General features: G+C 46.3%; 7 protein-coding genes across 7 annotated transcripts; 5 read left to right on the top strand and 2 right to left on the bottom strand.

The window, feature by feature from the left end:
- Positions 1–9,173: 9,173 nt before the first annotated feature.
- LACBIDRAFT_308099 (uncharacterized protein) lies at positions 9,174–9,467 on the bottom strand (the record flags this gene model as incomplete). Its single annotated transcript, XM_001886574.1, has 1 exon — positions 9,174–9,467. One exon carries the CDS (start codon positions 9,465–9,467, stop codon positions 9,174–9,176), a length of 294 nt encoding a protein of 97 aa, XP_001886609.1.
- A 6,437-nt stretch (positions 9,468–15,904) lies between these two features.
- On the bottom strand, positions 15,905–16,457 carry LACBIDRAFT_308100 (uncharacterized protein). The gene is made up of 2 exons (XM_001886575.1): positions 16,171–16,457; positions 15,905–16,115 (listed from the first exon to the last, which is right to left on the bottom strand). Exons 1-2 carry the CDS (start codon positions 16,272–16,274, stop codon positions 16,052–16,054), a joined length of 168 nt encoding a protein of 55 aa, XP_001886610.1. The 5' UTR covers positions 16,275–16,457; the 3' UTR covers positions 15,905–16,051.
- Positions 16,458–17,366: 909 nt separating this feature from the next.
- Positions 17,367–17,856, top strand: LACBIDRAFT_308101 (uncharacterized protein; the record flags this gene model as incomplete). Its single annotated transcript, XM_001886487.1, has 3 exons — positions 17,367–17,560; positions 17,612–17,623; positions 17,676–17,856. The coding sequence occupies 3 exons, from the start codon at positions 17,367–17,369 to the stop codon at positions 17,854–17,856; spliced, it is 387 nt and encodes a 128-aa protein (XP_001886522.1).
- A 458-nt stretch (positions 17,857–18,314) lies between these two features.
- On the top strand, positions 18,315–18,858 carry LACBIDRAFT_308102 (uncharacterized protein; the record flags this gene model as incomplete). The annotated part of the gene is made up of 3 exons (XM_001886488.1): positions 18,315–18,366; positions 18,420–18,736; positions 18,790–18,858. The coding sequence occupies 3 exons, from the start codon at positions 18,315–18,317 to the stop codon at positions 18,856–18,858; spliced, it is 438 nt and encodes a 145-aa protein (XP_001886523.1).
- Positions 18,859–22,500: 3,642 nt separating this feature from the next.
- Positions 22,501–23,876, top strand: LACBIDRAFT_308103 (uncharacterized protein; the record flags this gene model as incomplete). Its single annotated transcript, XM_001886489.1, has 2 exons — positions 22,501–23,383; positions 23,443–23,876. The coding sequence occupies 2 exons, from the start codon at positions 22,501–22,503 to the stop codon at positions 23,874–23,876; spliced, it is 1,317 nt and encodes a 438-aa protein (XP_001886524.1).
- Positions 23,877–24,164: 288 nt separating this feature from the next.
- Positions 24,165–24,791, top strand: LACBIDRAFT_308104 (uncharacterized protein; the record flags this gene model as incomplete). The annotated part of the gene is made up of 3 exons (XM_001886490.1): positions 24,165–24,207; positions 24,256–24,551; positions 24,618–24,791. The coding sequence occupies 3 exons, from the start codon at positions 24,165–24,167 to the stop codon at positions 24,789–24,791; spliced, it is 513 nt and encodes a 170-aa protein (XP_001886525.1).
- Positions 24,792–25,620: 829 nt separating this feature from the next.
- LACBIDRAFT_295381 (uncharacterized protein) lies at positions 25,621–26,964 on the top strand (the record flags this gene model as incomplete). The annotated part of the gene is made up of 5 exons (XM_001886491.1): positions 25,621–25,701; positions 25,957–26,099; positions 26,154–26,322; positions 26,755–26,794; positions 26,948–26,964. The coding sequence occupies 5 exons, from the start codon at positions 25,621–25,623 to the stop codon at positions 26,962–26,964; spliced, it is 450 nt and encodes a 149-aa protein (XP_001886526.1).
- Positions 26,965–27,450: the final 486 nt, after the last annotated feature.

The following is a 27,450-nucleotide window of genomic DNA, read 5'->3' on the forward strand; positions in this document are numbered from 1 at the left end:
GACTATGAGACTTGGGCTTGGGGACTGGAACTCTAGGAAGTAAAATTAGACAATTTCACATACTAGTACAACCGCACGGGCACAGCATATCATCAACCCGGCACTGGGCGTGGCAGCCACGCTTGTTGCGCATCCGGTAACCGCTCCGACTTACATATCTGAAAACACTGATTCCGTCGAGAAGGTTTGTACTCCATTCAGAATTGATCTGGTGCCTCGACGTTGCTGTTGTGCAAAGTTCACCGACATTCAGTTCCGAAGGTCATTCACCTACGTCAACCGCCTTACACGTACGTCAAGTACATGACCAATTATCCAGAAGTGGAATTCACAACGGCAACATTCAAAGGGCTGGATGATGACGTGGCTGGATAGATGCGGATGTGTCAATGACGAGGAGCTGGAAGTGACATCGGGCAACGCGGAGATCTGAGATAAAGGTAGGAGGGATGACCTACCCCACTTTGAGAGACCTGGCATGGATATGTCAGCTGAAGTTTTGGTATGCAAGAAATAAAAATAATCAGGATTTGAGTTGTAATGCCTGAAAAACAATACTCACATTATTGGCAACAAGTATGAGGGGCGAGCTTGGGCGGGATAGGGCGCAGACAAGGGGATTGTGAGCTGGTTATCGGAAACAGAGCGAGCTGGTTATCGGAAAAACTTGTTTGTGTGTATGTAGTTATGTTTCTGCAACGACGAAAAATGACAACTCAAAACAACGCTCTTTAACCGTGCGCGTGACATCCTGTCTCGATTGGGTAAATCTCTGTTCCAACTGTCTATTGTTACTCTCTTAGCCTCATCCTATAATCGTCGTGAATGCTCAGTTCCACTTTTCTCTTGTAAATGTCAAGGGTCCGGTAGTTGTCCGATAATGGTGGGCTCCGTCATTGATCGTGTATACACCTCTGCGCGGCTAACTATTCCGCGCAGGCCTCACTAAGTTGCTCCTAATCGTGGGAGGGTTCAAAGGTTTGAAATCTTAAGTAAAGGCATAAATAGGTGTATGCAGAGTCCCCCAGGCGCTGTGCGCCTGGAGAAACTCGCAAGAAAAATGTCCATTGATGGTAGCGTTGTCCTATAATACCTATAATATGTAGAAAAGGGGAAGAGGAGGGAGGGGAATTGTCTGTTTGTGGAAATAAGAAAATGTCTGTGGGGAAAGAAAAGAAAATGTCTGTGGGGAAAAGAAAAGTTGAGTGGAGTAGAACGGAAGGATGTTGTGAGATACCAGAAAATGGGAAAGGAAGTTAATGTCCAGTAGCTTGTTGGTGAGCAGGATGACCAAACAGCATTGCATGTAGAAGAATGGGATTCTTCCGTATGTATATATGGAAGGTGTTTGATGCCCAACGCCCAGTGGCTTGAATGATGTGAGGTGGTACACCAGCTTCGGCGAGGGAAGTGGCTCCGCCGGCTCGCATGGATTGGCCTGCGATATCTGATGGGAAGAAGCGGCGCAATTTGCATATGAACCAGGAACATGTTGGCACAGTGCCAGACGTACGTAACCAAAGTTCTGGTTTGAAGGGGTGGAGTGTATCGCGAGAGGAGATGTAAGTTGTGAAGACGTTGTGAGGGTTTGTGGGAAGATTTGTCTTCTGAATAATGACAATGTTACCTTCAAAGAAGCGGTCGGCCTTATGGCCAGGCAGCAACAATGAGTAGGTGGTTTGAGTAATGTCAACAGTGTGACGTAGCATGATTTTACGATAGTCACGAGAGGCCACTCTGTCAGGAAAAGTGAGCTCGCCCAGGCGGAAAAGCCCATGGAAACCTGTGAATAGAATAGTGAGAAACAATTTTTCGTCGTGGTGGGGAGTTGATTGCAGTTGAGACAGAACAGTGATAAGGTCATCTGTTGATAAGGGTCGCTTGCGCCGTATTGTTGTCCCAAAACGTCGACAACAGCCAGCCAAAGTGCGTGATACGAGGATGCTGTTGTGATTTTTTCGGATGTCAGGGAAATATACTTCTAGCTGATTGCAAATTCCTGAGAGATACGAGTTGACAGAGTCGGGTTTGATGTGGGCAGACATGTAAACAACAAAGAAACTAAGTGTTTGTTGAGTTGGTTCAATGGGAAAATCGTGGATTTTGCAAAAGGTGAGATATGAGTTTAATGCGGACGTGTATGTGAGATGAGAAGAATTGTCAATTGATAATCCAAGTGCAATAGACCGTTCGTGCGTAAGGCGGTCTAGTGACCATGGCTCTCTCTGAGGTTGGCAAGAGCCACGTGAGATGCTAATCATTTTTTGGCTACCCCCAGCGTCAATCGAGGGGGTTGAACGATAGTGAGGTGGCAAAAAGGCCAATCAGCATACAATGGGCATGAAGGAGCTTCACTTCGGACAGTCATTATTCTTGTGCCCAGATGAAAGGCACTTGCTGCAAACATGAAGCCAGCGACACTGAGTACTCTCAAGTGTGCACAACCCTTCATTCCAGCGGTTGCAAGGTTCAGGTAGCCTTTTGTGCGAAGTCGCTGAGGGTTTGCCTGGGGTAGCAGCGGATGCACGTTGGACGACAGCGGCACCAATCGAATCCATGTGGGTCGATCTAAGGTCAAAGAACTTGTTGAAGTCAGTGAGCTCCAAGTCTCGACGAGCACCGACACGTCGCCGAACAGCCTTGTCAAAAAGGATAACACAATCATGAAAGTGTACATCAGTTGCGGTGAATAGCCCAATGATGTACTCAGCATATTGTGCAAGCTCGCCAGCTCTGTGTGGGAAAGCGGCGCATATAGCTCGTGACGACCGATTCCAAGTGATGCTCCACTCTCCCGCAGTAGATACAATTTTTGTTGGATTGACTGTTCTGAAGCGAATTTCAAAGTCCCCGATTTCCTCAACTCGTTCGTCATTATTGGATGTTGAGTAATATCCAGTGAGGACAGCGTCAAGGTTGATAGCACGTCCTGCGAGAACATTGGTCCATTCCGAATCTGGAAACTCAGGACAGCTGGGAGAATTGATGAGGGATCGTTTGGTTCCTTTTGGATCAATAGCATAGAGTTTGAGTAACTCGAGGGATTTAGAGAGTGACGGAGAGAGTGAAGCGCCATGAATGAAGTCCGAAATTGTCCAGGGGAATTTTGAGTCATCAGGTTTCGCTCGTTTAGGAGATGGGATGTCGCCGAGGTCTTCATCGTCGGGATTTGCTTCTGGAATAGGTTGGGGACTTTCTGAATGTCGACGACGTCAACGGTGTTCAGCTTCTGCGAGGTGTCCTTGATGATTCTCAATAATGGTGAGAAAACGGCTGAATGCCTCTTCAACTGTTGCTGAAGTCGACTCATCATCAGGGACTGCTTCCAATAAAGTCGTGTAAATCCTGCACAGCGCAATCCCTTTGGAGATCCGAGATGAACGATAGCCCTCGAGGATAGCATTGCAAGAGGCGAGAGCAGCATTGGCAATCGGGAAATTCCCAGATGTACCGGCAACAAACTCTTCGTCTCCTGTAGCGCCGGACCTCTCATTGTCAACAATGGGTTCTTGACCTTGATTTGGATTGACTGTTGATGGATTTGAGTCTCGTTCTCCAACTTGAGCGTTGGATTGTCGTGTGGAATTTGTCTCAGCAGCAGAACCAGAATTAGGAGTAATAACAGCTTCATTGCTCGTAGACATAGAAAGTGTAGTGATTGAAGATGTTGAAAAGATCTGATGCAGCCGTAGGTTGAAAGGTAAACGCGCAAACGAGAGCTAACCGATAGCAAGCTCGAGTGGAGGTAAGACGAGGGAGTTGTCTTACAACTTGAGGTGGCTCCCCCCGTGGGTGAGTCTCAAGTATACGGCTCGCCCGCACTGGAAATCGCTAGTCTCCGAGACTAGGAGTATCTCGGGGAGAGGAGAATATTTCGTCCCCAGGCACCCGTGCGCCCCGATTAGACTATAGTAAAAATATTTTTAAACTCGATTTTTGGGGGTGGGCAATTCCCGCTAAGTGACAATCATGTCACATCACACATGTCACATGATGCCATCACGAAACACTGACCCAGTCGCACCATCACTGCAATCCATCTCTGTTCCATTGAACGACATGCAGGAACGTGATTTGGATAGAAAATCTATAAATCCTTCAAGTAGCCATGTATTATTATTTACTTATAGTTGTGGAATGAGAAAACTCTCTGCCAAATGGTGCTGAAGAGGCCCCCCATTCTGGTACCTTGGTTCCCCCTTCAACAACTCATTTCTGTGTAAACTTTCATTATTGACAGTTAATATATGTGATTATAGGCACAAAATGTTCAGGCCAGAATTTTAAAATCCCATTGCCTTTGCACTAAACCCATCCAAAAAATGCGATATTGCACACTTCCAGGACAGATATAAAAAATCTATCAAGAACATTTTGTTTGAATCTTTTTTCTGATCATCTTTCGTTGTTGAATCATAACCTGGGGGTGAGTGGTTGCTCTTGCATAGTCTATTCTTTGCTAAGCAGCAACAACAAGAGGTGCCAATTCAGCTTATATCTACATCAACAAAGCCTAGAATCAGTTCTTAAATTCATATCATAGTATCCCAAGAAGTTTTGACAATTTTTGTTCCAGAGAGACATGCACTACACACCAGGAATGAGGGTGACCATGAAATTGAGGAATATATGGTATTTACATGTTATCTTCCATTGAATGCTGATTCTGACTCACCTAAATTAGAAAATCTACTTCCAAATGTTGTAGAATTACATTCATGTGTATTTTTTTTTTTTGTAGCACTGCTCAGAACTTCGTTTATGGCAAACAGCCTGAGTTGAGGCCATCTGTGATGCATGTGTGACATTGGGTCACTGTTTTGGGGGAAATCAGTCACAGTGCATTACGTCACGCTCCCAAACGCTACAGCGGAATTACCCACCCCCACTCTTTTGATGGAAACCTCAGGCTCTAGTGCATTCCCGAAAGCAGAGGAGGATCCGGATTAGCTGCACACCAGGAAAGATGGCGAGGGCAGTCCAGGAGTGGTTGCCTTGTAAGGAAACTTAACGTGCATACTATCTCTTACTTGGCGTCCTGGAGGGCTGGCCGCTCGCATCAGTTGATGTTGCTCAAAAGATGTTCGCTTCTACACACTCAGCACATCACGGCCTTCCTGTATTCAGAAGGTTTCGGCTGACGATGACGGCAACTTCAAATCAAAATTGTTATGAAGAGGGCTTGAACGTTGAATGTTTGAACTTCAGAGTGAACATTGAATATTGAAGGATGGTTAAGCGAGGATGGATCTGCAAAAATGACTGACTCGATCCTGGGGGTGACAAGGTTTGGGGCAAGGACTGTGACAATCAATCATTGCACATTGAAAGCAAGATACCTATTCTCCTTTCAGTCCTGTTGTATGCTCATAGACCTTCTGAACAGAACCCCAACAATCGTGAAATCACCCCAACGACTCTGCCAATACTCATTCAGGTGCATATATCCAGATCTTTCCCTGCACTTTCCCATCCACAGCTGCTACAAGCGCTGGGCCAGTCTTGTCAATTTCGAAGGTGGTCATATGCACCTGTTGGTTGCAGGATCCAATGATTTCCCAGTAGATGTTAACACAATATAAACCTGGGAGATTGCCGCAAAATGACAATATGAATGGAAGGAGTGAGACTGCTAGTGTGATGGGCTTATCTCGCTGCTTGGAGGTGCCAGGCGGAGGTTCATCATCGCCCGTTGAACATCTGCAAAGGTGGGCGAGGGCTGAGGGAAATATTGAGGTACGATCTCTCCTGCTGTTGTATCTTCGAGGTGACCTACTTTCTGACGATTTCTAATCAAGATGGCTTGGACTGACGTTTGTTGTGGTGTCTTCCAAAATTTCATTTCTCTCCACTGGCACCTTGACAACCATATGGGCGTGAGTGTCTTCCCACCTACTTCTCTGTGCTACCTGCTGTCTCAACCTCCAGAAACCTTCTTGGTCGTCGTCTATCTATCTTTTCCTCAACACTGCTCAAGACTGTATCTTGACTGCTGTCACGATTTGAGAGGGCATGGCCAGAGCTTTGCTTTTTTCGTTGTAGAGCTGTCTCGAACGCACAGAAACTATACAAGGAAAAGGTGTCACTTCCTTTTGACTTTGCCAGAATCATACTGTGATTGGCCACAAGGATGATGGCCTGGTTACCATGGTTGTGGGAGTATAAAAGGAAAGATATAAAAATTCCCAAAAAGGAAAGAGAAAAAGAGGAAAAAGGAGGGATTTCCTGACTTATTAGTAACCTTTCTCTTGGTAAAAATTCCAGAAAATTACCACAAAATACATTGATTGTTATACCACTTTTTCATAATACTTCTGATAGTGAAAATCAAACTATGTAGATTTGGTAGCACTCTCAACCATCAAAAGAAATTCACAAGAATCAGAGGGGTGTCTGCTATCCTTTCCTTCACATTGTTTTGAACCACATGAACCACAGGAATTTGTGCACTGATTCTTGTTAATTCAACTTCCACATCCTTTTTTTTTCACACTTCCAACATTTCCTTGCTGCATGTTTTAGACTATGGACTGTCACAGGGGATTCAGAGATATATTTTGAAATTAGAATTTCTCAATAGGTTGACCTTCATCTGGTCAGATACAACTTATCCATGGATTGTAATAGTTTTATATCTGTGACACTCTAGCTCAAATTTCATTTTTAAAGATTATAGTACTATTAGGACACTTGTAACACATTACACTCTAGAAAAATGTAACATCTCTGGTATACCATAAAAAAAATTGCTTTCACAATTTTGATTCTGGCAGGTGGACTAGTGTATTTCAGTGTTATCCATCCTATGTAGATTTTTTATTTTTCTATTGGGTATCCAGCATGTGTGTCTACCCTGAGTTATTATTCTCACCAGGCAATACACTTGATCCTGCAACTGAAATATTTTCAGGTGGAAAAGGGATATTATAGAGCATTGCTTGGTTTTGATCAGTGTAAGGACTGCTAATTAATTGCTTTCCTGATGATGAGGGCTGGGCCACTGGTAGAGTTTATTGCAATATGTTTGTGAAGCTCAGGGTTTGAGAGCTTCAACTCCTTTGCATTGAGATCTAGTCTGGGATTGTCAAGATGTGCAACATTTCTCTGCCAGATTACATGTTCCCCAAGCTGAAATTACAATTGATAAATGATATTTTTGATTATCACAGGAAATGATGCTGCACACAATGTTGTAGGGAGGGGAAGATGTTTAAAATGTCGACAATTCAAAGTACAGGACAAAACGTGGGAACTATCTACCATACATGGCAGCATCCGAATACAGAAATCATAGCAGCTGCTAATGTTTCCATTCTCGGAATTATTTTGGTAGCAGCTGCTACTAGTAATGTTTCCAAATATGGAAACATTAGCAGCTGCTACTACCCACAGGCATGGGAACTCCGCCAGGACGATTGGGACTGTGAAGCATGACAGTATGAATTCATCATCATATCATGTGATGTGTGCAACATGCGCACAGACCACGTCACCCAAATCTTTTCTGGGAAGCAACATCTCGACATGCAATGGATGGACCTTGTCCCTAACATTTCATATCCTGGGTTTAGCTCCCATTCGCTTTCGTCGCCATATGCATCTGTATGTTTGATGGCTGAATTCTGTCCAATGTTTGAGTTTGCTGACATGACACTAGTGACAAGGGTCAACAACCTTCAGCCATTCCTTGTAGCCAGGAAGCCGTGCAAGCGTGCTTTAGTTTGTGTCAAATTTGAGTGGGGAGGTTTTCAAAGGTGAGTTGCGTCACTGTGCTGCTTCAATCACTGGGTGATGGAAATTGGAGTGAAGGATTTCTTCCAGCAGTAGGGACCTCTGGCACGAGAAACAAGGCGAACATCATGGACAACGGTGTAAGAGTCAACCATTGTGCATAGTGTTTTAAAGTCCAGTTAAGTCCAGTTTTTTACCTCAAAACGAGGCAACTGGCAACCGCAACCGGTTTAGACCAATCCAGATATTAAGGGACCGCAACCGGACCATTTTAGACCGGTCCTAATCGGTCCACAACGCGAAAAAGACCGGTCCAGACCAGTTGCAACCGGTCTTTTGTTGTAAAATTTATTACACCACAGAACCTAAATATTACCTCACGTACATTGCATGCGTAGGTAGATAATTTAATTCTCCGTAGACTGATTAAAAATTTAAGCAATTCCGTCAAGATTTGACTGAGATAGGGCGAAAACAGAGAGGACATACATTTGAATTGCATGTATTAAAATGTTTTTGGCCATATCTCAACCAATTCTAGACCGTTTTTGATGATTCAGGGACCTAAAATTAAGTAAAATGTGCACGAGTAAGGTACAACACGTGGTGGGACGAAAGACCGGTTGCAACCGGTCTAAACCGGTCTTTTTCGGTTTTTATATATTTACAAAAACATGGCAACTGGCAACTGGACTGACCACAAATATGGGCAACTGCAACTGGAAAAAGACCGGACCATGGTTCAGTCCAGTTCAGTCCTATGTATATTTTCAGTCCTGTAGACTGGACCTGCGACCACTAGTCGTGCAGCTGTTTTGAATTATTGGAAGAGCCACAATGAACGAAGTGATGCCAATAAAGAGGACTCTATGACTCCCAGATGCCCCTTGTCATTCCCCTGACATTAGTGTTTGTAATGTTAAACAAGGACTGGTTTGTGCGTAAATAACCACTTCCTGGTACTTGGCAGATACCACTCTTCTTTGTCTGCATCAGCAAACCTACAGATTACTCATCAGCTTTTTGCAACTTTTTGCAGCTGACAGCTTGTTGACAAGTCACAAGCTGAAAAAAGCTTGCAAGTCGACAAACTACTGACTATGTCAGAAAAATTGTAGAATTACCTATCTTAGCACAATTACATTTACTCTTGTAGAAATACATGTGTGATCGTCAGCGAGATACTAACTTGTACTGCACCCATTTCCTTTGAACTCAGGCCATACAGCCCAAAAGTGTGTCTCTGATCCCTCCACCTGTTGATTTGCTTGGAATGACAGAGGGCACTGTGAGCGTCTTGAGATTCTCCAGTGCACTCATGCTATTCTTCATTTTAAGCACCACACCACACAAAAAGACAGACCAACTCACTTGAAAGCATTAGACTCTCATCCAAGCACAACCCTAATCTTCACACTCCTATGAATATCCTCCGCATCCCCCTAAAAATAATCCATACCAAGCTGCAAAATATCCCCATCCTTGATCTGGTAAGGCCTCAACTCAGTATTCACAGGGCTCAATCGAACATTATTCAGAAATGTCCCAGTGCTGCTCTCCGTATCTTTCATGTAAAACTTGGCCCCAGGCTCTACCCAAATATCTGCATGCACACACGAGACAACCCTCAACGTGAACGCGAGCTTATTCAAGTCTAGCACATTGACAGCTGTGAGGCCTATTCCGGAAGGGTCAGACAACTGCCCAATGCGGAGGGGTAGGTTGCCTTCCTTCATGTCCAGATCAATAGGGTCAAACCAGAAGAAATAATCTGAATCCAAGTGAGGGACTAGACGGATGTGTCGAGTAGTGCCACCAGTGACCACCCGCAGATGTTGATGGTTCTGGATCTGTCCTTGATAGCGATACCGAGAAGAAGATCATTGTTCGAGCTGTCAGTGCACAGGTACCCAAATTGAGCACCCTCATTAATCGTAGTGCACCGATCACTCACAGTTTGCACGCTGATAAGGGCTCTAAACTCACTGAAGGTCACCAATGCCATCAGTGGTGGGGGTGGTGGTGGTACAGGTAGAAGGGTTGGTTGAATTTTGACAGAAGTTGAAGCTTTAAATTTCCAGCTTGCGCCCACACGCACCACACTGATATTGTCTTGGTGTGCATAGAGAGGCAGAAAGGTGTTGGTGTTGGACATTGTGAATGACATTGTGGATGATGTCGTATGTAGCCGAAGTCGATGTCTTGTTGTACATCGATGCCACATTGTGTTGTTGATGCGCATTATGACAAAAAAAAAAAAAAAAATGCAAAAACAACAAAATGTAATAAAACCAAACAAAGCTTTTCTCCTTGTTCTCCAATTGTTCTCTCCCAACTTCAAGGGTCGATTGTTGTTGAGGATCGATCTTGTGCATGATACAGAACAAGAGAAATAGGGCCCATGGAAGCCCCAACACTCATCTGAAAAACTTCTCCTCTATTTGCTCCTCTAGTGGGTATCATACACAACTGCTTATATTGTGTTTCACAGATGTGGAAAACTGACATACCGGAAATTTGCTATTTCAACAACTTCTGTTCCACAGGGGCAAGGGGGATTGTCTGCTTACCAATATAGGAATGCAGTTTCAAGGTTTGTCTGTGAAAACAACGCTCTTTCTTCAACAAGGAGTGTTCCAACTGTCTATAGGTACTGACTTTGCCTCAACCTATAACCACCATAAATTCTCAGTTCCACTTCTCTCGTGTAGATGTCACTCCTCTTGTGTAGATGTCAAGGTTCTGGTAATTGGTCATGTGTACCCACTGCCACTGCTGGGCTAACTATTCTGCGTAGGTGTCACGAAATCATTTGCTATTTTGTTGGCAATCTCGGGCTCTGGTGCCTTCCCAAGAGCAGAGGAGGATCCGGATTAGCAGGACACCAGGAAAGATGGCGAGGCATCCCTTACTCAGCGTCCTGGAAGGCTGGCCACTCTCAACAGGTGATGTTGATCAAAAGATGTTCGCTTCTTCACATTTGTCGCTAACATCATGGCAACTTCTATTCAGAAGGTTTCGGCTGACCGTGATGACAACTTCAAATTGAAAAATTGAATTTGTTACAAAGAGGGCAAGTTGAACTTAGGGGTGATCATCCGAGTTGAAGGACAGCTTTTACTAGGCAAGGACGGATCTGCAAAAGTGACTGATTCGATCCTGGGGGTGACAGCATTTGGGGCGAGGACAGTGACGATCAATCATTGCAAAAGCAAGGTACATATTTTCTATTCAATCCTGTTCTACGCTCATAGACCTTCTGAACAGAACCCCAACAATCACGAAATCACCCGAACAACCCCACCAATACTCATTCAGGCACATATTTCCAAATCTTTCCTTGTGCTTCCCATCCACAGCTGCTTCAAGTGCTGGGCCTATCAAAGCAACCTACTTTCTGACGGTTTCTAATCAAGATGGCTTGGACTGACTAGTACTGATGTTAGTTGTGGTGTATTCCATTTCCTTCAATTGGTGGCAATTGCCTAACGCAACTTTACCATCACTTTGGTGGTTCTTACTATAGCTTATTGCGTGTAGAATCATTCATAATCAGTCTGAGCAAACAGAATCAGTACCATGACATTTTGCCGGAATGATGATTCAATCAAATTCTATGCAGTCATCATATAATATCATGTGATGCCATCAATGTGCGCACAGACCATGTCACACACAGAATGTCGGACTGCCCACTGACCTGGCTGCAAGCCCCAGGGCTCTTGGCTCATATGCGGTGTCTGGAGGTGGCTTATGTCCATATATAGGACATAATTATGTACAAATGCGGAAGTCACATGTAATGTCACATGTAAGTGCATTGATTGTTGGAGAGCAACTGTTACTCCCCAACACTCTCTCAAAACGCAGGCAGTATCCAGTTACTGCCCGCATTTTGTCTCCTTTTCATATTTCCTGCACATTACTCTTCGTGTTTGCTCAACTTCCGACTCACTGGACCCAAGACGATCTATCCACCAACTTTTCGATGCATCAACATGCATCATAGCCATTGGGTTGTAGTAGCATGAGTGGAGGAGGTTGCGTGTCAGTAATACCGATTTACGGGGTCGTTCAGGTGCATAGTCTACCTGAAGAAAGCAGGCTTTTCTGCTTTCCTCGTTTCAATTTCTTCCAACTAACATTTTTGTTTTTAATGTTCAGAATTTGATGATGGACCTTCCCTGGCCCCTTCAGCAAAACCAACTACGACGTCGCACACCCATCCCCGTTGGCCAATGCACCTGTACCCGCCTCTCGATGTGCGCCCATCATCCGGCATTAGTGTTTGAAAGTCCAGTTCAGTCCGGTTTTTTGATGCCCAGGGGCGTTAACCGGTCTGCCTTTTCCCCAGAAGTCAAAAGACCAGACCGGACCGCAAAAAGACCGCAGACCGCGGTTTTTTGCGGTCTATAGACCGGTTTCGGTCTGCATCGGTTTTAACCGGTTTATGACCGGTCTTTAGGCCAATATTTTAAAATTATGAATCGGTAAATTTATTAACATCTCTAATAGCTTCAAAACGAGCCCAAGAACGTTAAATTCCATTACGAATTGGTGCTTCTATAAAATAAGTCTGGTACATTTATTATTCCCAAAAGTAATTTACATTTTAATTCATATCTCTCTCGTTTTTTTACCAAATCGTACGTTCTTGGGTGCGTCTTAAAGGGTATTTAAGGGGCTACAAAAGACCGGTCCAAACCGGTCAAGACCGGTTCACGTTAACCGGTTTTTTTGCGGTCTTTACATTTCAAAAATAAAAGACCGTAACCGCAGGTCCGGTCTTTTGCGGTCTTGGTCCGGTCTGGTTACAGTCTTTTTCCAGTCACAAGACCGGACTTCCAAACACTATCCAGCATGCCCATGCCCATCATTGATGTGCCCACACCCATGATCCCACATAAAATTCAACTGCCCCACTCAGCTCGGTCCCCATTGCAAATGGCATGACCACCACCATCATCGCCCTTGATCACATTCCTATGCCCTCCGCTCTACCTGTCCCTGTCGGATGATGTGCCCATACCCATCATCTGACATGCCACACCCATCACATTCACAACCCCTTCCACTACATCCCCATCGCTAACAGTGCAACCCATCAACAAGAACACGACCGCCGCACCCACAACCACTGCTCAACATGCCCCTGTCCTTCGACGTGCACCCGCCATTCAAGGTACGCCCGCCGCTCGACATGCATCCATCATCTGATGTACCAAACTCAACCACCCCATTCTGCTCCATCCCCATCACAGTATCACCACTTTCATCGCCCTCTCGTCACATTACCATTGCCAACAATGTGACCACTACTCCTATCCCCACTGCTCAATGTGTGCCCAACTATACCACCCATTGTATTTCAGCCACCATTGTAGCTACTCACCTATTTTCAACAGTTATTAAATAAATATAATTCTTCATTATTCAATATGGTCCAGCCTCATGCTTATTTTACGATGGTAGACTTTATCATATTGCACAGAATATTTGCATGGCAATCAATTTGAAGATGCAGCACCACGACAAGCTATATTGAGTATGATATTCCCAACTGTAAATAGCTGCTTGGTGAAGTGGTTATGTTGTGCAGTAGGTAGCATGACCTTGGCCCTGTGCCCGAGGACATGGGTTCAAACCCTCAAGTTGAAAAAAAGTTTTTTTTTTCAAGATGAACTCCAGACATAAGACATGAGTGCTCTTAGCCTTGAGGCTCCTTCAGAAAACGCCGCTGAGGCTCTCACGTGCAGCCACAACTAAACGTGATGAGGTGATGGGTCCGTCGCATTGGTGTCGCTTCTCCGTTTCCCTTCTGTACTTATCACGCCGCTTGCAAACATTCAGTTCCACATATATACAATTTATTTAGAGCATCAAACACACAAAAATTTCACTGCCACACCATGCTTGAGTGGTAGTTACTGGTGCTAATTGGTTGATGCTTAGCCAGTGCTTAGCTTGACTTTGTAAGTTCTTCTGTCCAATTTTCACTATGTATACATTTGTCTTAGAACAATGTAAGTTTATTCTTCGTGAAATCCGTCACCGTATAAGGCTACAGCATTGACACTCTATTTGGTAAAGTGTTTGGTGGTGTTGATTCCCTCACTCCACATCATTTTCAGAAAAATTGGGGTATCTTTCACAAAAGTTGTCTGGAATTTGAAAGCTTCTCTTGTTTTTATTACTCCCAGAAAATTGTTCGAGTTGTAGCCGACTCTCCGGGGGGTCAGACGATCCTGTCACACAGGTCTCGACGTGCAGACAGACCTTGCCCCAAATATCCTGGCTTAAACTCCCATTCGCTTTCGTCGCCATACGCATTTGTATGTTCGATGGCTGGATCTTGTCCAATGTTTGAGTTTGTTAACACGACGTCGATGCTAGTGACAGCATTGCAAGCAACAATCTTCGGCCATTCCTCGGCGTAGCCAGGAAGCCGTTTTAGCCTGTGTGGGGAGGTTCTCGAAGGTGAGTCGCATCACCGTGCTGCTTCAATTACCGGGTGATGGAAATTGGAGTGAATGATTTCTTCCAGTGGTTATTTAGGCACAAACCAAGGGGGTAGCGGGACGTGGATCCCGAACCAAGGGTTGGGGGGGGGGGTGCTCGGCCAAAGGCCGAAAAAAAAGAGAGTGACACCCATCAATTTGGTGGCAGAAGTGGTCAGTGACCTGCCTGTTGCGACGTTGGATCGTTCTAGTAGATGTCCTAGCTGCTGTAGATACTTACTTGGCCATAGTAGACAGCGAGAAGCAATTTTGAACCCCCCAACATGTGGCGAAGAAATCATGGTAATGAATTTAACAAAAACATAGACCATGGCAAGGGGGTTCAAGAATTTAAAAAAAGTAGCTGGGGTTGAATTTTTTTGTAAGGCCCTGTGTGCTTGACCTACCTACCTATGTAATCAGGCACATGCCTATATATGGCAATATGACATCATCATCATGATCACTCTGATCCTCTAAGGCTTCGCATACCCAATTTCGTGGGGCTATCTCCAATACGACACATTGTAGGTGGTACTAAAAAATAAGTGAGTGTAGTGATTAACTTGTGCAAGACTGATACTCACCTGTTGAGTCTCACATCCAACCCTTTTACATTTTACCAAGCCATTGCATCCTGAGTGCAATACCACACTGCACAGGCATCCGTTTAGAGTGTCTGATGTGTTGAAACTTCAAAAACATCAAGATGATTCAAGTTTTGAAATCAGGTCACACAGCATACCCATCGGTGTCAAGAACTGGTCTCTAACTGTTTTGTCAGTAAATTGTGATTGATTAAAACATTAGACAAAAATTTGATGAAGATTAGACTGTGAAAAACAATTTTGAAGCCAGAAATTGGGCTGGATATAATGAAATATAATATCCAGTCAAGATAATGTACTATACAATGATATTTTAGATGCAGGAATACTGTAAATCACCTTGGAAAACCAATTTAGGACTATCTTATAGAGGGTTCCAAAAATCTTTTTTTCGGCCTACGGCCAACCTACCTACCCAACCCCTGGTCCGGCATTCAGATCCCTGAACCCCCTTGGACCATGGGTACTATTGCTAATTGAGGTTGAAATAAGAGTCAAATTACGGCCAACAGCTTCATTGTGCAGAGTGTAATACAGATGTGCATGTTGGTGCCGGTGGGATGAGTAACTTGAACGTGCATCGAGACTCGAAAACATGCAGAGAGAACAAGGCCACCAACACACAACCCCCACAAAAGAAAGAGAAGTCCTCAGCTTTTTTAACCAGAAAACCATACAACAAAATACCCCTCGAGTCTCACGGCAGGGGAAAAGGAAGAGAGAACTGTGGTTGGGTGGTGATGTGCAAAGCGCGAGGTTGCAAAACAGGCTGCCAGGTGCGTGCGCAGGACGGACAAGAGTCGACACACACACACAGAAATGAGACACGACACACGTGATGGAGAACGACACACCTGTCCAATGTTCAACACATTTGATGGCAAATGTCGGTCACTTGCTCAGGAAGGTGTGTCGAATCTTATCCGCATGATACCATACTATCTCGATTGATTCCGCCCTTTTTGGATTATCAGAAAATGAAATTTTGATGTGTGACGGAAATTAGCTATGTATCATACACCAAAGATTCTGTGGTTAAGTCAAAATCTGCCTCTCCATGCTCAAGTAAAATTTAGGATTTTAAGTTTTATTCCTTAAACTACTTACTATACAAAGTTATACATAAATTCTAAGAGAGGGAGCAACCTCGCGACCCCGGAATGTACGCACCAAGAATCCTCACTGTCGACGGCCTAGTATCGGCGCATCTGGGTGTCAGTATGTAGTCTCGGTGGCCGTGGTCGGGCGGGACGCAGTGGTGGCCTCGTCGCAAAGGGCGCTGGCATTTTCGCTGTCATTCGGGGTTGGTTAGTGGGGAGGCGTGGGGTACACACCTGGCTGCACGGTGGGTGCCGTATCCCCTGTTGGTTTGCCAAGTGGCACTGGGTCCTCGTCGATGGGCCTCAGCGCTGGATTCTGTCTGTGCAGGCATTTTCATGGGCCGATTCCGTCAGCGTGGGTGGTTTATCCTGGGCGCTGGGTTGTTGCCGTTGGTAGATGGGCGGTTTTGTGGGTGTTTTCATGGGCGATTAGTCGTAATCCGAGGGTTGAGTTTGCGAGAGGGGGTTGAATTGGGGGCGGTGGTCGCGTTTGCCGTGGCACAGGGTGTGGGAGGTGATGGTGGTGGGTTGTTAGCAAAAATCCGGGGCTGAACAAAGTGGAAACCACCTGAAAGAGCCCATGACCGTTCTCTTGGTCCTTGTCAGCCATAGCGAGGGTGCGAGATGGGCAGGAAGAGAGCAAGGGGGGTGGTGGGGCACAGGCAAGCAAATGGCGGTGGTGGTCAAGTGGTGGTGATGAGAAAGCGGTCGTGACGAAGTCGTCACAGCGATCATCACGCTCGTAACTTGTGGCGAAGTTTCGAATTTATGCACGGCACACTCGAAAATGCGAAATCACGAAGAACGACACATTGTTACCAGGTGTGTCGCTTCTCACATGATGTGTCCTACTCCTCATCTGTGTGTGTGTGTCTCCTCTTGTATATCCTCGTGCGTGCGCCGTGAGATTTGTCAAATGTTTTCGCGTTTTATGTAGAAAAAAAATTCTGAAAACATAAGCATGGGAAAAACATACTTGATTAGGAAGGTAGGGGTAGGGGGGTGTCAAGCAGGACTCTGAAAAAAAAAAAACGAGTGTTGGTCTCTTTTCCACATTCCGCCACCCCCTTGGCACAAACTGGTTCTTGGTTAACATTTCAAACACTAATGTCAGGGGAATGACAAGGCATCTCGGAGTCATAGAGTCCTCGTTATCGACGTCACATCGGTTATTGCGGTTCCTTCAACAATTCAAATTTCCTGCGTGACGGTTAATTTTTACACCGTCGCTTACGACGTTCGCCTTCTTGACGATTATTCTCGTGCCAGAGGTCCCTACTACTTTCTGGTAATTGGCGGATACAAACCGGTGGCAACTTCTTCCATTTCGGGTTCGCGTATGTTTGACAACCGCATCAAACACCATAACCGTCCTATTTTTACGCATCACGCAGTTTGGACGTCTCTTCCCGACACTCTTTCTTGTCCGTATGGTGGTTGGCTTCGCAACGACTCTTTACTCCCATCTTCATCCAGGTTCAAGCGTCCGCATGGTAGCTGCTTGCTGTCCCGTTTTCCTTGACGTTGCCTATTGCGCTCTTCCCCCCGTAACCTCTTGTCCCGACTTACAAACCCTGACGAACATCCGCATGCTCATTTCTCACTTTAAGTACCAAAATCGCTTGTGAGTGGATACTTTTTCTTTTTACTGATCTTGGAATCACAAAACCTAAAGATTATATCTGTCGTGAGTATATTATCACTGCGATTCTGGCGATAAACTGCTTCTAAAGTTTTAGTGGAGATTGGAGGGGCACTCATTACCATTTTTCGATGTGTTTTCTCAGGGATCTCAGGTTTCGGCTTTCGGTTGGCAACGTCTCATCTCCCCGGCCCGCTTATATCATGGACTTCAGTATTATGTTTTGTTGGCCCTTCCTCGCGTTCGTTGATGATGGTACCCCGTGGCAGCGGCGGTGATATATTTGCGGCGAGTACCCAATCAAACCTACGATGGATGGCGCACCTCATACCATACACAAGACGGCGGCTGTACTCCACCACCGTGAAGGACTTCTCGGTATGATCCAGCTGCTTCTCACCCCACCTGAGTTTCTCGGCTGAAGTTAACCCTAGCCGTATGTATGGTTTTCTAACTTACTTTTTTCTGCACTAAATCGCGAATTGAAGCAGGTGCAATCTCAATGGTTTTTTTGCTACTCAGGTCTCAAATTCGTGCTGTGCTGATGAAGGGCTAACGGGTCCGAACTCCCTTCCTTGATCATCAGTTACCGGTTTACTACTGCGGACCCAGTCTTGCTAAAACTTGCGTGGGTAGGCGTGGGCTCTGATTGTTTCTGTCCAATACAAAGTCTTGGCATCAATTCAAGGTTAGAGAAGTTGAAACCCCTCTTTAGGAAGCGATTCTTAGGGTTGTTATGGAAAGAGTCGAGTTGAGAGCTCATAGTACAAGGCAGGCCTTTGAACCCCGTACGTTTCTCGCTTTCTCGTCCCTAGCACCCCAATAAATTTGACTACCCTAGACCACTTCGCTCACGGCTTTACAAAGAACCGTTATAAAGGGCCCAAAGGCGAGCTTGACATGTTAATACGCGGACTAATGACCGTCCCTCGCGCGTGTAAAGTTATCGCCTGCGCCATTGCTGTAACCCAAATGGTTGAATGCGCCCCTGTAAACTATCCTTCCCAGCCCTCATCCAACATCCCTTCCAAAGTAGATGCTGGCGACTCTTACTACGGGCCACCATTTCAACCCTCTCGGGTTGCTCCCGCACTTGATTATTCCACGAGACCTCTCAAAGACATCCAGAGTCATCGACATGATACACCACAGACTCCGGTGCGGACGTTTGAATATCATCACTTAACACTTCTTACCCCTGCTATTTGCAGTTCCGTCTTGCGTTTCCTGTTGTCACACCCATTAAAGATCCATTATCCAATACCCAAATATCAAACTAACAACCTCCCAAGTCATCCGCAGGCGGGTGAAGAAATGCTCAAAGCAAAATTAGGATGGACTGGAAGCCTGGGGATGTATTTCTAATCTATGTATTATCGCGCTGCCATGACGAGTACAACAACAAGTCAATGTCCTTGGAACCGAAAATTATTTTCTTGAACTTGCCGTTTCATAGGCTCAGTACACCTTGATCAAAGGAAGAGGAGAGATCTCTACAATTTTACGCCCCGTGTTCCTTGGCTATAGCTCTGAAAGCTCGTCAAACCTGACTTTTGGAATGTGGAAAGGTCTCAAACCTCAGCCTGCTCCTTGAGTACTGTAGGGTACAAATTTCATGTAAGTAAATCGGAACAGAAAATCATCTAAATAGTTCAGCCATAAGTAACCCGCATTCTTCGAATGCTACCTGAGACGGGCGTTTATTATGTAGCGCTTATTGGATGCGTGGGAGTTTGGATCAACTTCTTCAAACTCAGCCTCATCTTAGCAACCACGACGACTTCGAGCACCTTTCTTTTCATTGTAGTTTAAACGCTTCTTTTTGGAAAGCCATCGATCTGTGGCCCATCGCACATACAGCGTTTTCTGAAGTCGATGGCAAATTCTGATCCAAATCTAGAATCTAATGAGGGAAAGTTCGAGAGTCACCATGGACCTGGTACGCCTTGGCCTATACTATTGTAAAGGACCTGAAGCACTGATCTCCAGTATCACGAACAGCCTAAGTCATATACCAGATACTTCATCTTCGCCTCGGCTGGCTGGATCAATTCGGAAACTGCGTAACATGACCTACCAGCCTTCCTTTGTGCCCTTAAGACCTCGAGATCTCATGACCTTCGCTTCGGTACTGGATCATCCATCAAAATTGAAGGTTTGGATGGCTGATGTGGACGCTGGCCGTCGTGGCGCTCACCCTTCTGTGCTCCGGAACCGAACTCTGCTTGTGAGGAGCCTAGGGACGAAGATGCAGCTCATGTGTTTGGAGTCCCATTCAAGTTGGCCGTCGTCAGGGCCTCTCCCTGTGTCTTGTTGGGCTTCTTGTTTACAGAGGTGTTAGTGGCCTGGCGGTGTGGATTGTCAGGGTTCTCTGGTAAGTCCGTCGTCGTTTATTGATCCTTGCCATTGTTGAGGCTGCAATTGTCAGCCGATAAGTATCGGAATCCACCACGCTCGTTGGGAGCCTATCCACTATGTCCGACAATACGTCGAATAAGGAGTTCTCAGTGTGTGTGGAACACAGACACCCATGTTCCAACACGGGTGTCCCTCGACAACTTTCAATCGAAGGATCAACCGTCCCCATCTGATCCGTCGTTCCTACTGGTGTGATCGTCAGCGCCGGCTCTCATGCCCATGGCATTGCCTCCACCACCATGATGGATAACGCAGCATTTTGTTTTGGGCACTGCTGCTGGCGCTGGTCGGTTTACTGTCCGATTCGGCGTCATCCCCCTTCGTCACAGCTTCTTCAGGGTTTCGTTTAGATAGCTACGTCGTTGTCGTTGTCAACGACTCAGTTGGAAGACTCGCTGACCACTTTCCTTAACACCCCGTTACCGACGGAGTCAAGATGAAGCTGTGCGTGGCACCATACTTCCACTCATCCTCCCACCCATCCCGTATCTGCGCCCTGCCACCTTCCTGCTGGTCCTTCTCCCCACTTTGTCACACCCTGAACGAAGTGATTTCGGGCTTCGATTTTGGATGCAGACCTCAGGAAAGTCCTTGATGTGGTCAATCTTGAGGCGGGGCCCAATGTCGGAGAACACAACTTTCTTTTGAAGCTTTCTCTGTACAAATTAGACTTGCAATCTTTTACCTTGGGTCCTTCCCCATTCTGTGGCAATGTAAAACTTCCCTATCAATTGTCATGGCCGCAGCTAGTATTGACGGTGGTAGCATGGTTGCAGCTTCAGTGTCGGCAGCTCGACCTCTTCGTCACTCCTTGTTCGAGCTTTGGGAAAACCCCTCGTTCAGTAGGACGGAGGACGCTGATGTGTCGTTCCAATGCCAACATTCCGTGTCCCATTGGTTCGCGCTGCCGCAATTTTTACGGGGTGACGGGGCTGTTCATGGGATGGATTTAGAGGATAGAAATACGGAAGAAGTGGAATTTGAGGCATGATCGTAGGGGCATATTCAGGCCGTGAATACGGGTAGTGGTGACTAGCGAACTTTGACCAAACTTTGACTCTGATGTTTTTATCACGTGCGCCCTGACAATTGATCCCGATTTTTTTTTTCGCCATTGCCAACACAATATTGACATCTGCTCCTGACCTCCTCCTGCTCATTTGCTCATTCAACCCAGACGCAACGAAGTTTGTTGTTGTGAGCACGTCAAATTTTCCAAATAGCTGGACGTAGCCCACCAAAAAGCCACCAGGAACGCAAATGCCATCTGCAGGACGCGGACGCTGACCAGCACTGGCAGCGTTACTGCTGATCATATTCTGAAGATCGTTTAACAGGCAAGGCAGGCTCCGGCCTTGCTCTGGAATCACGCTTGGTGCGAAGGTATCTCCAAATGCGAATGTAACCTGAATAACCCATATCAAGACGTAGAAGGACAATGACGATTTGAAATCGTCGTCGGGTGTTCCCCTACAGACTCTCGTCGGCCCGTAAACAGTGGTCCGATTTGATGCTCCTCGATCCGGAGCTTTGGACACGGCTTGTTGTATTCGTGGATAGCCGAGCAACAGCTATCGCTGATTTGCGCGCCCAGCTTTCCGCTCCCCGCGACCTTCCCTTCCGTACCCATCTTCAATCGCCAGGAAACGACTTCTGAGAATGGTGCGGAGGAAGCGCGTGCACAAGCCGTCGTCCACGAGTTTTTCCTTTCTGCATCGGTGTGAGCATCCAAGGTTATGCACAACTTTGGCACAACTTGTCCCTCCCTTCCATCCACCACACTTTCAGCGGGTTTTATTCACTTTTGACAAAGCATTCTATGGTGGACAAAATTTATCATACTCAAGCCGAAGAAAATACCTCGAGTCGACAGGTTCAGCGTTCGCAGACGAATACGAATATCCAAGCTGGCTGCGGGAAACAGAAATGAAGCTAGTATCGTTCTCCCTTTCTCACTTGTTTTCCTTCGACCTCCCCAACTTCACTATAATCAACCTCGTTTCTTTTTTTTTTTGACAAACTTCAACAACGTCTCCACCCTCGAACCAAAATACGTCGACCTTCCTCCTCATGAAGAACGGATTCCCAGAGATTGGAGTTTTTCATTCAATTACGCTTCCCTCTACCTTGAGGTCTCAAGAATGAAACATTCCGAGCATTCGACTGCACATTTTGGGCAATTTGTCAAGCTTCGAAACTCAGGTGATCCGAGCAGCGAGATATCAGGTTCCCACAATCTCACCTCGTACACCCTCCATTTTGAAGAGATCCACGGCACGGAGGACTTATTGGATGTCATTTCCCCATGGCCCAAGCTTTACAATCACTGTCAAGAGTGGATCACGTAGAAGTGACCTACTCCGAGTCGACATACTTACACAAACAGACTACACAGAAACAAATAGTGGATATACGTGTCAAGATGTCATCTTATCAATCGCGCCTCCCAAGCGCCTCCGGCGACCTGAGCATTTTCACCTACCACCTCGAACCTCCCAGACAGAATGCTGGACCGATTTCGTTCAAGACAAATGCCCTCTTCCACATCCCTCCTCCAACGATTTCACACGATGTTCAAGCGCCGAGGACAACCCACTAACCAGAGCGAAAAAAAACCGCATTCCTCGGCCCTAGCTATCCAATCAAATGGGTGGAATATACCACTTCCCCCAGATCTAATGTATCACATCATTGACACCTACCTCGCCACATCCGCTATCATAGCTTTGTGCATTGCCTTCCCAGTTCTCCGGTCATTTTGTCACCCCCAACCATACCGACACATTACTGTCTACATTCATAAAGCCTGGTTACCCTCTCAAAAACTTTTCATTAGGATTGAATTATCCGAATGTCCTCCTACCCTAGAGCAAGACAACTCCATATCCCTTTCGACTCTAGATGACTTAGGCTATGCTGGCACGGAAAAAGCGCGCGGCGTCCTTTCCTTGGTTAGCGATCTAACCCATGATCTAACATCGATCCATCTGGACATCACAGTAAAATGGAACGAACTTGATAAATACGTGAAAGTCTACATCTTCGCTCTTCTGCAACGCAGCGGCTTACGCTCAGCCACGCTGAAAAGCTTCGACTTTCCCGTAAACCTATTGGGTGTGGTGCAGAATCTCAAGACACTCGACGTGGATACGTCTTTGGGGTGTCCTGACAATGTTTATCCGCCGGGAGAAAGAGGAAAGGTGTACGTCGAAGAAGTTCGTCTCCGTGGCGGTCTCCAACATTGCCTCATCGGCCCCAGAACACCGTTTAATTGGTCTAAGTTGAGAGCGATTGAGTACTACGGATATCGGGGTAACCTGCAAGAGTTACTTGAGTTGTGTTCCTCCTCTCTTCAAGTACTAGAACTTGCAATCTATGGTGAAGATGGTGAGCAGTTATTTATCTCTAATCGACCCAAAATTCACATGAACTGTTCATACTCCCAGAATATATCGACCTCGGCGTTCTTGCCGACCTACGTCATCTCACTTTATCCATAAGTCTTACCAATAGTAATGAACAGGCAATGTATGCCAATCCTGGAACCCACTCCTCAATCATGCCGTTCAGGTGGGTCCCCTACATGTTGGCGTCCTGCAACGAGCACAACGCTGTGGAAAAGATTGTCCTTATACTGAGTACGGTAGACCGTCAAGATTTAAGACGGTGTGACTGGCGCTCCGTGGACAAAATCTTCGAGAGGGAGGGGACGTGGATGTCGTTGAAGGAGGTGCTGGTCGTGAATTGTAATTTCGATGAACATTGCACCTATCGCGAACTGCAACCAGATCAGTTGGAGTATATTGAAGCTAGTCCGACGCCTTGTCTTCAGGCAAGGGAGGTAATAAATTGGCGTCAATACGTTAAAGATATCATGTAACCCTTTCCATTAAGTAGTACACTCCGGTTCATCAAATACAATGTGAAGACTTTTGTGCGTAACAATTGCGAGTATATTTTATGTGGGTTCGCAGCTGTTCAGCACGTTAAAGTTAACTCGCTTACGAGGGTTTTTAGGTAATTTGAAAACAATCAGACGGTTGAACCTCGACTTGGATGTGTAGAGAATAAATCTTGGAATAAATTGCTTTTAAAAGTCGAGACGTTGAAGCTTATCAAAGTGACAACATCGTGACACTGTGACCTGTGACTTCTGTTCACCACCGCGATGCCGAGGAATTGCGAATGTACAGGCCGCTGTACTGTCTTTTGTACGTGGTGATATATTCTGTTCAAGTTCTTTAACCCACGTCACCCAGCCTATAGCCATCCTTTCTCGCCTTGTTTAGGGCCTACTTCATCACCTCACTTTATCCTCAGCGGTCGTCATCGTTCATCGCAGCTCAACCAGCGTCATCTGGACATACGCCCTCACAGCGGTACCCCGCCAAGTTGTGTTGAAAGTTTCTCTGATGAGCGCCGCAGCCATGGCGACCCTCTTCTCTTGACATATCAAGGCAGTGGTAGTCATTGTTGCCAAGAATCAACAGTGCTATCAGTATCTCTCCACTGCGGCTTTTTGAGGCGTCAGAACCCTGGACCCTCACCATGGCTGGTACTTATCCTTCCTTACCCTCATTTTCGCCACGTTTTTGCTCATCGGCCTACCCACCACCCCCAGGACGTCATACCCACCATCTTTCCTTTGCGTAGACCCTCTATATACCCAAACACGTCGTCGGTGGTTCGCCATCCTGTTCGTGCTCGATGGATTGTCAACCCACTAATATTCGACGTTCGACCTCAATATTCGTCATTTGAAGGACTCATGAACCACCCCTTGCTTTCCGATTGACTTAGTCGTCTGAGGGAAATCGAACGTAGGGGAGTCAAGCATTTGTGGGTCTGCAGATTATCCAAGAGGCGGAGTAGGCGGAGACTATCCCTGCTTCGAAGACCCAATATGGGACGCCCTGGAACAGGGGATCATAGCTATCCGACGTTGGGCACCGGAACCGTCATTTTTCATTCTTTTAACCACTGGCATCGTTTTGGTCGTTACCTGGGTTGGCATTCTCCACACCACTTTGCCACCACTACCCCCTTTCTTGTTCGGAAGACCGCCGACAATTCACATCCTCAATGTGTTATGGTATCTACTCGTTAGCATGATTGCCTATCATCACCCACTCAATCGTTCGTTACGCGATGCCAATTCCCCGGACCCTTACCCCTTGGCACTAACTGGCACCGCCGCTCTCGACCCGATTTTTGGGACCATTGCCTTTGACGGATCGAGAGACTGTCGCAACCTCTCCATCTTAACTTCCATGTCCCCAAATCATGTCGGACTACGTTCCACTCCCTTGTCAGCGGCCTTAACGATTCACTATCCACTCCGTTGTTCAATCCCACATCGCTGATCACACGTCCTCGTCATCATCGGGTACAACTCAACTCTCGCACCAACTTTGCCAGTTCATTGACGATGGCTGTTGCCTGTTCTTGATGGGCCTTCTTGTTCTTCGTGAACCCTCAACACTGCGCCCTCAACGGTCCGCCTTACTGACACCCTCATCGCCAACCCCCCTTTTCCATACTTGCTTGAGTACCCACCATACATGGGAACCCATCGTCTCCTATCGACACAAGCGCTATGATCAGCCCTCCATCATCCCCCTCATATGACGGAGCCATCTACAAACCCCTGGATTGTCATCAAACGAGTCATTGGTACCCTCATCCTCCCGGTCATTGCCACTAGCGTTCGTCCGATTCATTGAGCGGTTTTTGACTGCAGTGAAGGTCGTCGCGGTCAGATCCCGGAACCTTCTCATTGATGATTGCTCATTCTTCTTGTTGTCGAATTCTACATTGCCTTCGCACTTCATTTGTGGACTCTCTTCACCATTTTCGCCTTTGTCACTGATAGGGCTTGTTCAATCCATCTACCACACCTTCTCCATCCGCTTAGCCACATGAGCGAGAAATAACTGACTCTTTCTTGTCTTATTCGCTAGTCTGTAGACGGGAACAAGCATTTTAAGATTGCCAATGTTTTCTGTGTTCCAACGGCGGCATTTCCTGATCAGTTTAATTCTCTCAAGCTCTGTAACGCTCTCAATTTGATTGGAAGCGAGTGGGCTTCGGGTTTCTTCGGTTGGTAAGTCATCTTTCGGCGTAGTTATCACCCCCGATTTCTAAAACTGTCCTCTAGCATGCATCGCCCATTCTACTTCAGGCCCGATAAGCTTAGTTGGTGGCCAGCGGTCTGGTTTCTTCCCTATGCAGACCCAAGAGACCCACAAGCCTTCCTAGTTAGCTTCTATAAACGGATGGTCACACCTCGGCATCTCACAAAGATCTACCCCTGGGGCGACTTTGCTGTGCGTGACCGTACGAAATCGTTATGGCCGAGATCTGGATTTTATCTGAAGAAGCCAGCCGGTAAAAATGGTGGCACCTCCGTCTCAGCCTCCCCCGCACAACCGAGAGCACTGCGGGCTGTGCCGGACATAAGGTTGCTCATTTCATAACAAGCGCAACCGTCAATAGCCTGGGGAGAACGGTCTTTAGCTAGTGGCAGGAAGGAGGGTGTCGTGTCGGAGAAAGACATGGGTTTTCGTTGGCTGATCCGTCATGACGGAAAAAGCCTCACGGATATGAGGTTGTGCGTATATTCACGCCAATCCCGCAACTCTCAATTCAGCTCAACATAGGTAAGGGTGGCGAGTCTTTCGAACGCTTGCTTACGTGTGGCTTCACTTGTTTCATAGATCCTAGCCCAACCAACTTGAGTATGACTCCGTGACGCTCAGGCACGCGGAACAAGAGGAAAAGTCAAGGTGTCTCAGAGTGGTATGTTCAACACTTTCCACGTCAATATAATTTCATACGAGTTAAGGTGTTGCTGATTCGGGTCTTGCGCAGGATAACATCAACTTAAATTCCCAATTTGCATAAGGGCTATACGGCAGCAACACCCTTACCTATGCAAACTGATCGATATAGATCTTGAATCTGGTTGAAACCAAGTTATGAGCGAAAGCAGCGGGGCTAGGGTACATGATCCGTGGACCCGGAATCAGCGGGCATAAACCCCATACCAGAATGAGGAGCAGGCTGTGCCGGCTCACATTCTCCCATACTCTCCCACCTGTCCGTCCCTTGATAACCAACGATCTCAGATATCAACACTCTAGGCCGTTGTGGTGAAGAACGCAATTTGCCGATACTATTAGTCGACGTCACCAGTTCGCCGTCAGCAGTGCACTTCATTCTTATCAAGGCTATCTCATATTAAAAGTATTCTCCGTAAGGCTACACAAATGTGGATCTTCGCGAGATCTTTCTTGCAGGTAGGTAATCTTTCCCTGACAGTCGCAATGATTACATGCAGACATTGAACCCAATCAAACAGGGTACATACGATTCTGCAAAGGAGATCGATCCATGCCCTGAACTCCATTCCATCGATAACGGGTTTACATTCGATTCGTCCCGCCAGATCGCCT

This window comes from Laccaria bicolor, genomic scaffold (assembly GCF_000143565.1).
Source record: "Laccaria bicolor S238N-H82 LACBIscaffold_38 genomic scaffold, whole genome shotgun sequence".
In the NCBI taxonomy this organism is placed as follows: Eukaryota; Fungi; Basidiomycota; class Agaricomycetes; order Agaricales; family Hydnangiaceae; genus Laccaria; species Laccaria bicolor.